The 13,184-nt window shown below is 33.3% G+C and overlaps 1 protein-coding gene across 3 annotated transcripts in view; it reads right to left on the bottom strand.

The window, feature by feature from the left end:
- The window catches only part of UBR2 (ubiquitin protein ligase E3 component n-recognin 2), a 98,256-nt gene that overhangs the window by 25,749 nt on the left and 59,323 nt on the right, over positions 1–13,184 (bottom strand). For all 3 annotated transcript variants that reach the window (XM_011354634.2, XM_011354633.2, XM_011354632.2), the window contains exons 22-32: positions 11,890–11,942; positions 10,816–10,918; positions 10,017–10,065; positions 9,444–9,598; positions 7,749–7,851; positions 5,482–5,591; positions 5,291–5,371; positions 4,804–4,982; positions 4,123–4,322; positions 2,110–2,203; positions 205–366 (exon numbers count right to left, since the gene is read on the bottom strand). In XM_011354634.2, coding sequence (XP_011352936.1) covers positions 205–366; positions 2,110–2,203; positions 4,123–4,322; positions 4,804–4,982; positions 5,291–5,371; positions 5,482–5,591; positions 7,749–7,851; positions 9,444–9,598; positions 10,017–10,065; positions 10,816–10,918; positions 11,890–11,942 — 1,289 coding nt within the window. The remainder of the gene's footprint in view (positions 1–204; positions 367–2,109; positions 2,204–4,122; positions 4,323–4,803; positions 4,983–5,290; positions 5,372–5,481; positions 5,592–7,748; positions 7,852–9,443; positions 9,599–10,016; positions 10,066–10,815; positions 10,919–11,889; positions 11,943–13,184) is intronic.

Raw genomic sequence — 13,184 nt, 5'->3', positions numbered from 1 at the left:
TGTTAAATTTTGGCCTATTCCTTTCTAAAAACCAAAATAGTATTTTACAGGTCTGCTAGAAGAAATGACTAAGTGTAAAGTTTGGAAAATATCTGGAAAATATTATGCAATTAACCAGAGTAATTTCCCCTCTCTCTGGTTTTATTTCATTATCTTCAAAGGCAACTGTTACTGTGATGTACAGGTTTCATGAGCCAAACTTACTTGTTAGAAATATTTCTTGGAGGAAACAGCAGAGGAATAACAGTATTACTCAAACATTCACAAAGGGGACACAGGAATTCTCCATTTTCTACGTCATAGCTTGTATGTAAGCGTAATCTCTGTTGCCTTCGCTGTTCTTTAGCTTGAACGGAATCAAAATACCTTTACAATTAGAGAACATTAGGTATCAAAAACAACGGTAATTTTTTCAATGACAACCACAAGCTTCAACATTTTAAATAATTTGTTTTCTGATCCAATCAAAAAATGAGCAGAGGACCTGAACAGACACTTCTCCCTAGAGGACACACAAATAACCAACAAATATATGAAAAGATACTCAACATCACTAGCTATTAGGGAAATGCAAATCAAAACCACAATGAGATAACATCTCACACCTGTTAGAATAGCTATAATCAACAGGAAAAGTAATAACAAATGTTGAAGAGGATGCAGAGAAAAAGGAACCCTCATACACTGCTGGTGAGACTGCAAACTGGTACAGCCGCTATGGAAAACAGTATGGAGGTTCCTCAAAAAACTAAGAATTGATCTACCATAGATCAAGCAATCCCTCTACTGGGTATTTACCCCAAAGACTTGAAAACTCATATCCAAAAAGACATTTGCACACCGATGTTCATAATAGCATTATTCACAGTGGCCAGGACATGGAAGCAACCGAAGATAGATGACTGGCTAAAGAAGCTGTGGTACATATATACAATGGAATATTACTCGGCCATAAGAAGAGATGAAATACTGCCATTTGTGACAACATGGATGGACTTCGAGATAATAATGCTAAGCAAAATAAGCCAGACAGAAGAAGTTGAAAATCACATGATATCACTTATATGTGGGATATAAACCTAAAAGCAACAAATGAACAGGATAAACAGAGACTCAGAAACATGGACAATGGACTAGTGGTTACCAGTGGGTAGAGGGTGGGTGAGGAGGGGGGAGGCAGACGGGGTAAAGGGAGTCAAATATAGGGGGTAAAGGGAGGGTGAAGTGGGTAAAGGGGATCAAATATATGGTAGTTGAAGGAAACTTGACTTTGGGTAGTAATCGCACAATAGAATATATAGATGTCAAGTTATAATGTACACTTGAAAATTATATAATTGTATTAATCAATGTTACCCCAATAGACTCATTAAAAATTAAAAAAAATAAATAAAAAATGTTTTCACAAACAATCCAAAAATTAAAATCTTTAAATGAATTTTTAACACTGGTACTTGAGTTGCTTAAATATCAAAATGAGTTCTGAGAGTTTTAAAACAGGAGTCAAAAAGACGGCCTTGCAAATAAGCATTCATAAAGCAGCAAATTTCTTGGTCCCAGTGCTGTCTGGTCACTTTCCTGGGGTTCGTGGCTACTTCCTAGAGGAAGTTCATGTTAACTCAATGAGTGCAGTGCTAGAATTACAGTATCGATTTGTTGGTTTTACAGAAGCACAGAAAGCACCAAAGTAGAAGAATAAGTATGAAGTCATCCCAGCTTAGCTCAGGTGAGCCATGACAATCTCAGGAAGTAACAAGGCAAGTACTGACACCTTAACAATTAAGAGCTGTTCACCTTTGAAAGACATTACTCTTCTCGGGTTTATTCCACTATAAAAGTCTTTTTTCTTCATGCAGTTTATTAGCCAATATAGATCCCCACATTAAAAAAATATATTTGATATACTATGAAATTTCTGCCACTCCTTTACATGTATGACAAAGTAAATCAATTTTAATTGTTATTTATTATGCAGTGATATGGAGTTTTTTTCTTCAACATCTTTAATTCCTTATCCTTTTTTTCTAGAATGGCCTTACCCTTACATAAAAATTCAATTTTGAGTCTTCAGATAAGCTTCTCCTGACTAATATTAAGAATATAAGTTACCTTTGCCAACAATGGGCATGCATAATGTGTCCACAGCTACTGGTGTGTGTTCCACAAGACAGATTAGGGTGCATGAATAATGGATCATATTTTTCTGCATTATAAAACAAACAAAAAACAAAACAAAAAACCAAATGTTTAATTTTCCTATAACAAATGCACAACTTTAAACTGTGAAATCCTTGATAAGGGCTTATAAACTTGAAATGAAATGCTAGTTTATTCCTTTTTTTGAGATACAATAATTTAAGCAAGACCCTGGATTATTTAGAAAGCGACACCCTCTTTCATCAACTTTAGCAAAACATTCTTGAATTGTTAAATGAAACTGGAATTCTGTATGTAAGTACATTATTCTTTTGAACATTTCACGCTTTCAGGGCACTAAGAGACTCCACTCCCTCCAAAAGCCCTAAGGCTCAGTAAAAGGATATTCTTCATGGGGCTGCCGTTAATACCTTCAGGGCAGCTGGGTCACAAAGATCTCTGACAAAAAAAATGTTTAGGCAGTAATGGGGTGCTCCCTAGAGGACATTCTGCTAAACAACACCTATGCAGAGAATAACCATGATAACTGTACCAGAACCAAAGGGGCAATAAAATATCCAGACTAGGGCAGTCCAGACCAGAGGCGAGGAAGAGGGCCCATCAGACAGTCTTCTGTTCTGGTGCAAATCCTTTATATTCAACGGAGATGAAAAATAAAGACAACCATGAGATGGGTACCTGGTTTCTTTTGGAATTTTTTGAGTTATCTGTATAAATTAGTATAATCATAACATTCTATAAAGAATTACTCGAGTTTCAATTTGTTTCATATAATAGTGAAAATATCACAGCTTAAAGAAAATCCGCTTACACCCAGGCAAAGTTTTTTCTTCATCAAGTAATAAGTGAACTTGGGGACTTTATCTTCGCCTTGGAATGAAATTTATAAATTGCCTAGTTCAAATGACTATTTTTTAGATGAAGCTGACCAATCTTAACTGGGTACTTGAGAGTGACATTGTGTACACTTTCCTTACAGAAAAGACAAGTTTATCAGTGGGTTTTCAAAACTCCTTTCAATACTACAATGTGAAAGGCACTTGCTAAGTGCGTGCTTTGGAAATTCCTAAGACAGTTCCTACTCTCAAGTTTACTGGTATTGTTGAGGCATATGTACATATAAATAAATCTTAGAATAGAGACATAAAAGTGTCTATGGTGGATACAATATGTGCAGCCTAGATGCCTCTGCAGGAATGAATGACTTACTCCCTCAGAAGCTTTGCTCAAGGCCACACCTTTTTCCAGAGGTCCCCCACAACCAGTCACTGATCAGTGTCCAGGTTTAAAGACCCAGGCCCCCCACTCCCTAACTGAGGACACCTCTGAAGTGCTATCCAGCTCCAGAGCTCCCACGGGACAGGTGAGTGCTTTTGGGGACCACTCAACCTCTCTCTCACCCAAATCTGCTCCCTTCTCCTCCATTCCATAAATGCTGATGCCAAAACTCTCCCCAGTAAATGTTCTGCATGGTAATCTCTATCTCAAGAATGTGCTCTTGGGGAACCGTCTGTGATACAGTCACTACTCTAAGTCAGAATCTGGCTCAAGGATTACTTCTCACATAGGTACTCATACAACTGTTCTCAAGAGATTTCACTTTGGATCTATCCGTGAGACAAAATAATTATTACTGTTATTTCAGTGTGTTAACTAATTATAAGGACTTTAACAAGTATGCTGAAGAATGGGTAAGACTGCTAAGTACCAAAGAATGTTAATGTTATATTACAAAGAAAAACTCTCCTTTGAATCTCTACTATTTACCAGCTGTGTAATTCAGCAATGATACTTAACCTTCTGGAATGTTTCCTCAACTGTCAAATGGAGAATTTCTGCCTAAGTTACCCAGAATACCACCAAGCTTATAGAGTTATTATTAGGTTAATAAAATTTCGTATATCACTATGTATACTAAGTGGCAGTCATTACTAATAAGGAAGAGAGGATCTAGCTATGACTTACCTGGATCCTGAATGAATTTACTTCTGTTTTTTGATAATACAGTTGATCTTTGAACAAATGCTGCCAGGACCATTGCCCTGCTTTCCACCTTAACCTCTTGTTCCTCTTGACACAATATACAGGTAACAAATTGTCTTTGTTTAGGGACCTGAGTTTGTGCTGGGCCCAATGCTGTAAATGTCATATCTGAAATCATAGGGCTGTAATAAAAGGTTATGAGTATAATTACTGAACCTAAGAAGTTTTTATATAATCTTAAACAGTAGACTTCAGGTAAGCACATATTCAACACATATAATTTTAATGACTTAAATTGCCAGGAATCTTTCATATGTATCAAACCATCTCCTTTCATGTTCATAGCAATCCAATATGCAACACAGAAGCCAGACACTTAATTGAGCCCACTGTACTCATTCTTTTATGATTGTCATGGGTCTTCCGTATATCATTTTAAGCATACACATTAATTATCTATAGTCAGAGATATTCTCATAAACATGTACTAATAAACTCATATTTCTAAGATTAGTTCCTCTAACTGGAGGCCACAAAATTTACCTATCAATCCTCTAAATTACTTTAGATTAAAAGTGTACTTACAAGGAAAAAACACATTTTTTCTCAGTTGAGAATCAGTGATCGAAAGATTATTTTTTTATTTTATTATTATTTTTTTACCTATTATCAAGAGCAGCAGAGGTGGAGACATCCAGTTCTAATGTCTGCTGGAAGAGTTCTTTGTTCTCATCAATGAAGTGCCGCTGCATCTCAGACATCTGGGCCATGATCTTTTCTCTGCGTAGTCTGGCAATCTCAGCTTTTCTCTTCCTCTCAGCTTTGTCTTTGTCTCTTGAACTCTGAAATTATGTTTCGTTTAATTAGACATCACATACTAAGTGCATATTTTTTCCCAAAGCAGAAATATCTTTATTGTAAATACTAATTAAAAACTATTTTCCCATCTCACTTATCTAAACAAGAGAAAAGATTTCTTAATCAACCTGTTAAAAAAAGGCACACCAAAAAATTTGCTACCACTAATAAAAACAAAGTTTCTTGGAATTTACATTTTTGTGATTAATATTAATTATCAACTTACTGCAGATAAATTTAAATAGTGAACTTGCTACAATTTTTCAATATTACCACACTTTACTTCTTATACCTCTTCCATTATGGTTCCTTCTGTCTCTGCTACAGGACTGACAGATGAACTCTCCCTCATTTTCTTAATAGTATTAAAAGTCTATGGGGAAAAAAAAAGAGTAGTTATTCTGGTTATGAGATATTATCAAAACTTAAAGATAAATATTTAATGTTTCTCACAAAAAGCAAGAGTGATGCAGGAAATTTTACCTTTAATATCCATCTAATCATATCTTTGTGGACTTCTAGGTAGGGAGCATTTTGCAGTGTTTCCAGCATAGCTAGTATACTAGGACAGTTGTTTGGTGCTTCACCAGGTTCTATGGCAGAAAAAATAAAAGGCACAATGACAATAGCTAACATTTTGTAATGCTTATTACTATGCATGAGATGATAATAAAGTTGCTTATAATATCATCTGCCTATCATTTGATTATAGTTCTTCCTATGAGAGATTTCAGTACTTCTTGAGAATGTGACATATTTGTAACTTCACAAACTAGTTGTTAACAACTATAATGCTTTAATCATTCAAAAGTGACGTCTTATACCAAATGATTATTTTAACATACTCTCTAGCAAAGTTAAATAAAACCCAGGTAAAAAGTCTATCTGGGATTTTATAAGTCTAAGAAAATGAATTAGGGCTATAGGGGTGCATTTGTGTATAAATATATCTATTTGTTTTGACTTTTTCTTCAAAGAAATCTAAATTAAAAAATAAACTTCCTTTATGAATTATTTCTTTATCTGAGGAAAAGAAAGAAAAATCGAGTCCATATTCTTAAGAGTGCATTTAATCCAAAATTAGCTAATTTAGCTTTATAGTTGGAAATGTCCAATAACTCATTTTTTTTTTAAATTTAAGTGTTACCATTCCGGCAAAATGTTCCTAAGAGAAGAGATTAAACTATGTGATCTTTAATATTCTTCCAGATCAAAAATTCTGTGGCTAAGAATTAGAGATATGACTCTAGTGTGTTTTAATTATATAAAAGGTTTAAAGAGAAATACTGAGAAAGATCCAGAGAAAATGATTGTTGGAAGGAAGGAAGGAAGGAAGGAAGGAAGAAAAAAGAGAGAGAACTTGAGATTGTAAGTGACTAGTGAATGAAATTAGGGAGTTCTTTGTGGGGCTATCCTAAAAGTAAAAGCGCTGGTAATAAAAAAGGCAAAAGACACAATGTTAGTCCACAGAAAGAAATACTGGCGGAGAAGAGAGTAGGGAAAGGCTAGCACCCAAAAATGTGATCTTCAGTGGGAAAAAGTAGTTTCCCCTCTTCCCACTCTTCCTACCACTTAACTGGATAAAAGCAAAAAGGGAAAAATATAGCTCTAGCAGCACACGAAGACTCCTCCTCCCTACCTCCCAGTAGAACCTAGTATTCTTAGTCATTATCTTTTAGGAAGAAGTGGCAGAGAACATGACACTAAGCAAAGTTATAGAAATAATCTTTTACAATCAAGAAATTAATAAACTCCTATTTTACTACCATAAATTCATTTAAACACCTTTTAAGTGGCTGATTGCGGGTCTGGGGCAGGAAAAAGTAAAGATGAGCCTGGGCATCTTTTGTGCACAGAAAGCAACGTGGTGCTCAAACACTAATGGGGTTGAGTCAAAAGGACAAAGAAGCCAACTGAACAGATTCCCACTGACTAAAACTGGCAGTCTGAGCACTGAAAGGAATACTGATTATAACTGACTATGAAACACTGAATAAATAAAAATCCATGAGTAATATTAAAACAAAAACAACCCTAAGCAAAAAGATTCACAGTTGTTACCACTGCAGGTAACTATTAGACCAACTGCCTATTCTGAAAATTACAAAGAAAAAGTTTCTCTTTAGAGTCATTATATTATGACATTTAAAACAAATGGTTCAAAAAAAAGTGTGTAAATGTAAAAGCAAACATAGCAATTATAGTATTACATAGCAAACACAGTGTAACTAACTACTGAATCTAGATGGTTGGTATGTGAATATTTACCATATAATTCTTTCAATTTGTCTATATGTTTGACATTTTTAATAAAAAGCTAAAAAAAAACCTCTATGACCTTAAAAAAAGTCACATTATGTAAGATGTGAATAATCTAATATCCTATAGATAATTTTCTTATTTTTAGTGTTTTTGTAAGATAACATCAACAATTTAAAGTGAAATCCTGATAGTGTACTTTGTTTTAAAGTTTTAAATGCATGTGCTATACTGATGTCAAACTAAAGACTCCTCATTAATTTGTTTATGAATTAAAGTTTATATATTAAGTATGTGTATACCTTACATATTTTTGTAAAAATATATCAGGATCTGATATAGTACCTTTAATACACAGATGAATATATATAGCTTCAGAAAGCCAGATTAAATATAACCTATTTAGAACCTATATGATTAAATAACAGGCTATATTACAAATTTAAAATCATTGATATCTTGAGTTAGTTTAATAAAAAGCATATACATACTTGAGATCTTCTGAGTGAAGGTAAATGTTACTATATGCTCTTCCATGACATTCTCCAAGTGCTGTTTTTCTTCTTGTAGTGCCATTCCAATTAAATGTAATACCTCAAATATAACATGTTTTGTAAATTTTAGTAAAATGAAAATCAAGTATATATTTATGGAAGAAATTAAAAAGAATTCACTATTAAAAAAGATAAATTATTAAAAACTAAGTGAATTAAAAACAACTTGAAGTACTAACTTTTATTAAATTCAAACTCTACAGTTCATTTTGTAATAATGAATTCTCAGCAAGGAAACAATAATTTCTATTTCAGCTAGGAAGAAAATTCAACTGCAAATTTTTAGGGTGACCAGATGTGATCAGCAAATCATACAATATATAATTTTCAGCTTTATTTTTTCCATACACTACAGTCTTAAAAAAATATTCTAAGAATCAGTAGCCAAATAATTAGAGCTGAAAGAATCTATCATGTAATTATCCAGTCTATAATACTACCTAGTTTATTTTCTCTTTCTAAGGACTAAAAGTCTTAATCATCTCAGAAAGAGACATACTTTTATCTCTAATGCCACATAATTTATAAAGATGTCCGCAGTTCTTCAGTATATCTCACAAATAATTTATCAGACTTCTATTGTGGTAGTCAAACTCGGAAAAACTAGGTTAGCCTGAATGACATAAAGCAAATGTAAATATTAAGGTAAATGCCGTTCACCCCCTTTTTTCTCCATCATTTCCCACAAATCTTTTGCTCATACAACACTGATGGTCTTTAGTATACCACAGTTCTCATACTTTTACATTTTAAGTGTATGTTTACAAATGCGAGAGGGGGTCTAAGTTAGCCAATGACATACATGAACCTGCTGAGTCAATGGAAAAAACTGTAGCTTTGGAGGAAAGCTATGGAGGAAAACTTGCCTTCCTCTGAATCCTGGCTTCACTGCTTTCAAGCCACATTCCCTTAGGGAATCCCTCTATCTAATGTTATCATCTTTAGAAAAAAGCAGCTTTCCTCTAAAGCTTTGAGGATTACAAATATTGCACTTGTCTAGCACAGAATAAGGCATAGGGTAGGCTATTTCTATAAATTGAATAATTATTACTACATTACTTATTAGTTGAGTAACAGGGATGAGTTAACTAGATCTTACTAAAATTTGACTTTCTCATCTACACAGTGGAAAAGTTGTATCTACTAACAGGGGTGTTATGTAAATTCAATGAAATAATAATTTAAGAATGACTTACATTAAAGCTATAAAGTAAAATACAAACAATGTTCTAGACTTGCCACTTATCAGCCCTAGGACCATAAGTCTCTGAGTTTCAATTTTTTCATTTGCAAAATATGGATACTGATGAATTCACAGGTTTTTTGAATTAAATGAAAAACATGTCGAAGATAACACTTTATAAAAATAACAGAGTACTACATAAACAAAGACATATTAGGACCAATCGATGAAAGACAGAGTAGCCAACAAGACAAAGGTAATCACAATCACGTAGAGAAAAATCCGCCAGGCTCTTATTTTCATTGTCAGACACAGAAGTGGCAACAATATGCTATATTTCAAATTAAGGTAATGCTACATTTGTCTTAAGTTTTCTGTGTACAGATACTGACAAGAGTATTTTGGCTTTTACTACAAAACATATAAATACTAAATATCTTCAAACCTACCCTTTGCAGCATGGACTCAGACCAGGTGTATCCATTATGTTCCACAGCCCACTGCAGTATTGTTCTCATGATGCACAACATGACATCTGACTGCAAAATGTTAACCAGACTTGCGAACAGAGGGCAGAATGGAGGCAAAACTGGAGGTGGAAGTGCTGAAAACACAGTTATTATTGGTTTCTTCTGTAAAACATGCTTAAAAAAACTATCACTTTATTAGATAATTTTGACAGTCTTCACTCAACAAATATTCATTAACACACATCTTAACGCTGTATTTTACCTTAAGGTCAGTCAAAAATGTATTAAAATAGCTACATAAATAGTGGCAGTACAAAGGAAAGCTTTTCTTTTCCCTAGAAATGTCTTAAGATCTGAGATAAAAACATTAACCCAGGGATGATGCACAGTAAAGACTATTTCTCTATTAGTATATTTATTAGTCCTTTGAATGTTTACTTGGAAAGCTTATATTCAAACCTACTTCTCTAAGGATAAACGTCTTAGTCAATAAAAACAAAGTTTAACAAGTAAAAAAGACTGATATGAGATTTTTGGGACGATTAAAAATACCTGTATCTTCCTTATTTTGTCTTTTCAATTTCCGTTGAGCTTCTTCTGCCTAATAAAAAAGAAAGTAATTTGAATGGGGAATTAATAATACAAAACAACTCAACAGCCAAAACTACTGATATGTTAATCTTTCTCAGCTCATCTTCTGATTTTAGAAGATTTTTATCCTTAGTTTTGTAGTCCCACATCAACTTTATACATCAAGGTTAATTTTTCCTCCCGAATCCCTCAAATGGGTTCTTTCTTGCTTTAAAATGCAGGGGAAACATATGTAAACCCAAATCAAAAATTTATGTAGGTTGGAGCTCTAGGACATACATCAAAAACTAAACAAAAGCTTCCTGCTTAAATTTTGTTTAATTCCATTTACTGAAAAAAGTCTTTTAAGAGTAGAACTGCTAAACAGCAAAATTTAACTAGCTGAGAATTAGGAAAATTCTATAAATCACTATGGAAAAGCACAATGTTAATCAGCAGTAATTCTGAAATAAATTTAAAATGAGCTGATTATAACACAGATTGACAATTTGTATTCAAAAGCCAATAATATATATACAATTATATATGTGTGGGTATGTGTATAATTATATGTATGCACAAAATACTGGGGAGAAAACCCAAAACGTTAGGTGGCAGTATTATAGGTAATCTGTACTTTCTTCTTTATATCTTTTCCAAATTTCCTACAATAAAAATATATCCTTTTTCGATCTGTGAAAAGCAGTAAAAGTTGTTTAGATTAAAGAAAAAAAAATCTAACCCAACTCTTCCCCAGTACACTTTTAATTTTCCTAATTACCTTGGACTGCTCTGCCCTTGAAAAGTGATAGAAATACAAATTGAACTCTTTGGCACACTCTGGTTTCAGTTCATACATGCCTCGTCCTGTTAATCCAGGTTTCCTATTAAAAAAAAAAAGTCCTTAAAATATTATTACTGAAGTCATACACTAATTCATGAGATAGTATTAGATAATAGAATAGAAAGCAGAGCTCTCATATACTGCTGGTGAATATAAGCTAGTACGATTTTCTGTGGGTGAATTTGGAATATAATTCCAAAGGATAATAGGCATCCATTTTGAGTTTATAGCACGTCCACTCTGAGTTTATCCTAACTGCACAAGTCAATATGATGGTCACTGCAGTGGCAACAATTCAAAGTCTAACAGGGAATAGGCTACACGCTATGACATCTCCAAACAACTGAACACCATTAAAAGTGATGTTAACTTCTACATTTTGACATGTAAAGATGTCTGTGGTAAGTCCTACCAGTTGGAAAAAGTAGGTACAACTTTAGGGTTTAAAGAATCTCTCCTGTATTTTTTCCCCTATATTTTCTCTAAAAGCATGTAATACCTTTATAATTAACAAAAATAAAGACATTGCCATAGGGTGGGGAGCAAGTAAAAAGCAGCATTAAGACATTGCCTCAACAACCTTAAGGGGATAAACAGTTTACTGAATGGGCAACATACTACACACAAGAGAATGCAGCATTCAGAGGCCATGCCACAATTTAGTATATTCAAATGTAAACAAAGAAAGCAATTTTAAGAAAGCTCAATGCATTTACTTGAGTCACCTACTCAGGTTAAAGTTAATTATCTAAAACTTATCAGCTATGAACATTTATTCTGAATACAATGAAAATCCTCATAAAGCTATTACTTTTGGTTGGTGAGTGCAGAGCTAGATTATGAAAGTGAAAGTGAGTGAGGAATATAGTTCAGCATTAAATATTTGAAAATGTCATTCTCTGAAAGCAACAATTTCATTCTCTGTTCCATCAAAGGGGACACTGAGAAAAATGAATGTGTAAAAAAATGTGTAAAAAAAACTGAACGTGAAAAAACAGAAAGTAAACTCACTTGAAATGGGCAACTTCTTCAATGACACTCTCCATGCCAGTCTCCTTGTTCTCCTAAAGGTATAGGAAACAAGTGTGTTTCATGTTCAGAACATCTGTTAGCACTCTGAGCACTGGGCTTTTTATCTCATTATGCCTCATACAGCAATTCTATGAAGCAGATATACTATTATCTCGATATTTATAGATGAGGATTCTATAGTAAACATATGATTAATATACAATTAGGGAAATTTATTTGGTAAGCTAACATTTAGATTGATATAATTAAAAATGAAGTCACTACCATAGGAAATTAAGGTGGCAGCTCACTAAAGGAATTAAAAAAAATTCAAAGGAAAACACAAATTATACATAACATTTAAACAAAATTTATGTCAGATACTGTAATATCTTGTGAAATAGTTACACTAATTTATCTATTTTTAGTAAAACAGTATTTCCTAAATCATATCCCATTCACAAATAAGATGTTAATAGGAATTCTGTAAATAAAGAATTCTCCGGTCAAAAATATTTAGTAAATATAGTTGCTATCACTTTATACAAAGCATATATATAACACTTTTAAACTGTTGTTTTAAATTTTATTCTTCCTTAAAGTCTAAGTGAAACCATAATTGCTTCTTCATTTAACAACTTAGGATTCATTTCCTGCATTAAAAAGTACAAGTAATTTTTATTCTGACTAGATATTTAGTGATATTAAGAAATTATTATTTTTTTAGGTGTAATTAATGGCACATGGATAGGTTTTCCTGAATGCTCTTATCTTTTAAATCAGTTGTTCAGCCTTGGTGTTACTTACATTTGGATCAGCTAATTCTTCATTGTGTGTGTGTGAGTGTGTGTGGGGGAGGTCTGTCCTGAGCACTGTGGAATGTTTAGCAGTATTCCTGGCCTCTGTTTATTGGATGCCAGTAGCACCACACACCCTGCCTTGAGTGCCCAAGGTCCCCTGGGGGGCAAAATAGTCCTTGGTAAGAACCATTGTTTTAGGTATGTAGAATTCTAGTTGTAGATGAAATAGTAAACCTGACTTTCTCTATAAAATAATCTAGTGGGGAGGACAGAGATTATTGGTTGGGGCATAGATAAGATTAGTCATTTGTTGAAGTTGGTGATGGGTTCGTTATACTATGTTTTCATTGCTATAAATGTTGGAAAATTTTCACAATACAAAGTTTAAAAGAAGTATTATTATGTAAGAATATAGGTTTAAATCCAAGAAGAATAAACATTAAGATTGAAAGTTTTGATTTTATGTTTCAAATTTGAGAAAACATTTTGAAAAGC

The sequence above is a fragment of the Pteropus vampyrus genome, unplaced genomic scaffold, assembly GCF_000151845.1.
Source record: "Pteropus vampyrus isolate Shadow unplaced genomic scaffold, Pvam_2.0 Scaffold18, whole genome shotgun sequence".
Lineage (NCBI taxonomy): Eukaryota > Metazoa > Chordata > Mammalia > Chiroptera > Pteropodidae > Pteropus > Pteropus vampyrus.
This window is presented reverse-complemented; position numbering and strand designations above follow the sequence as displayed.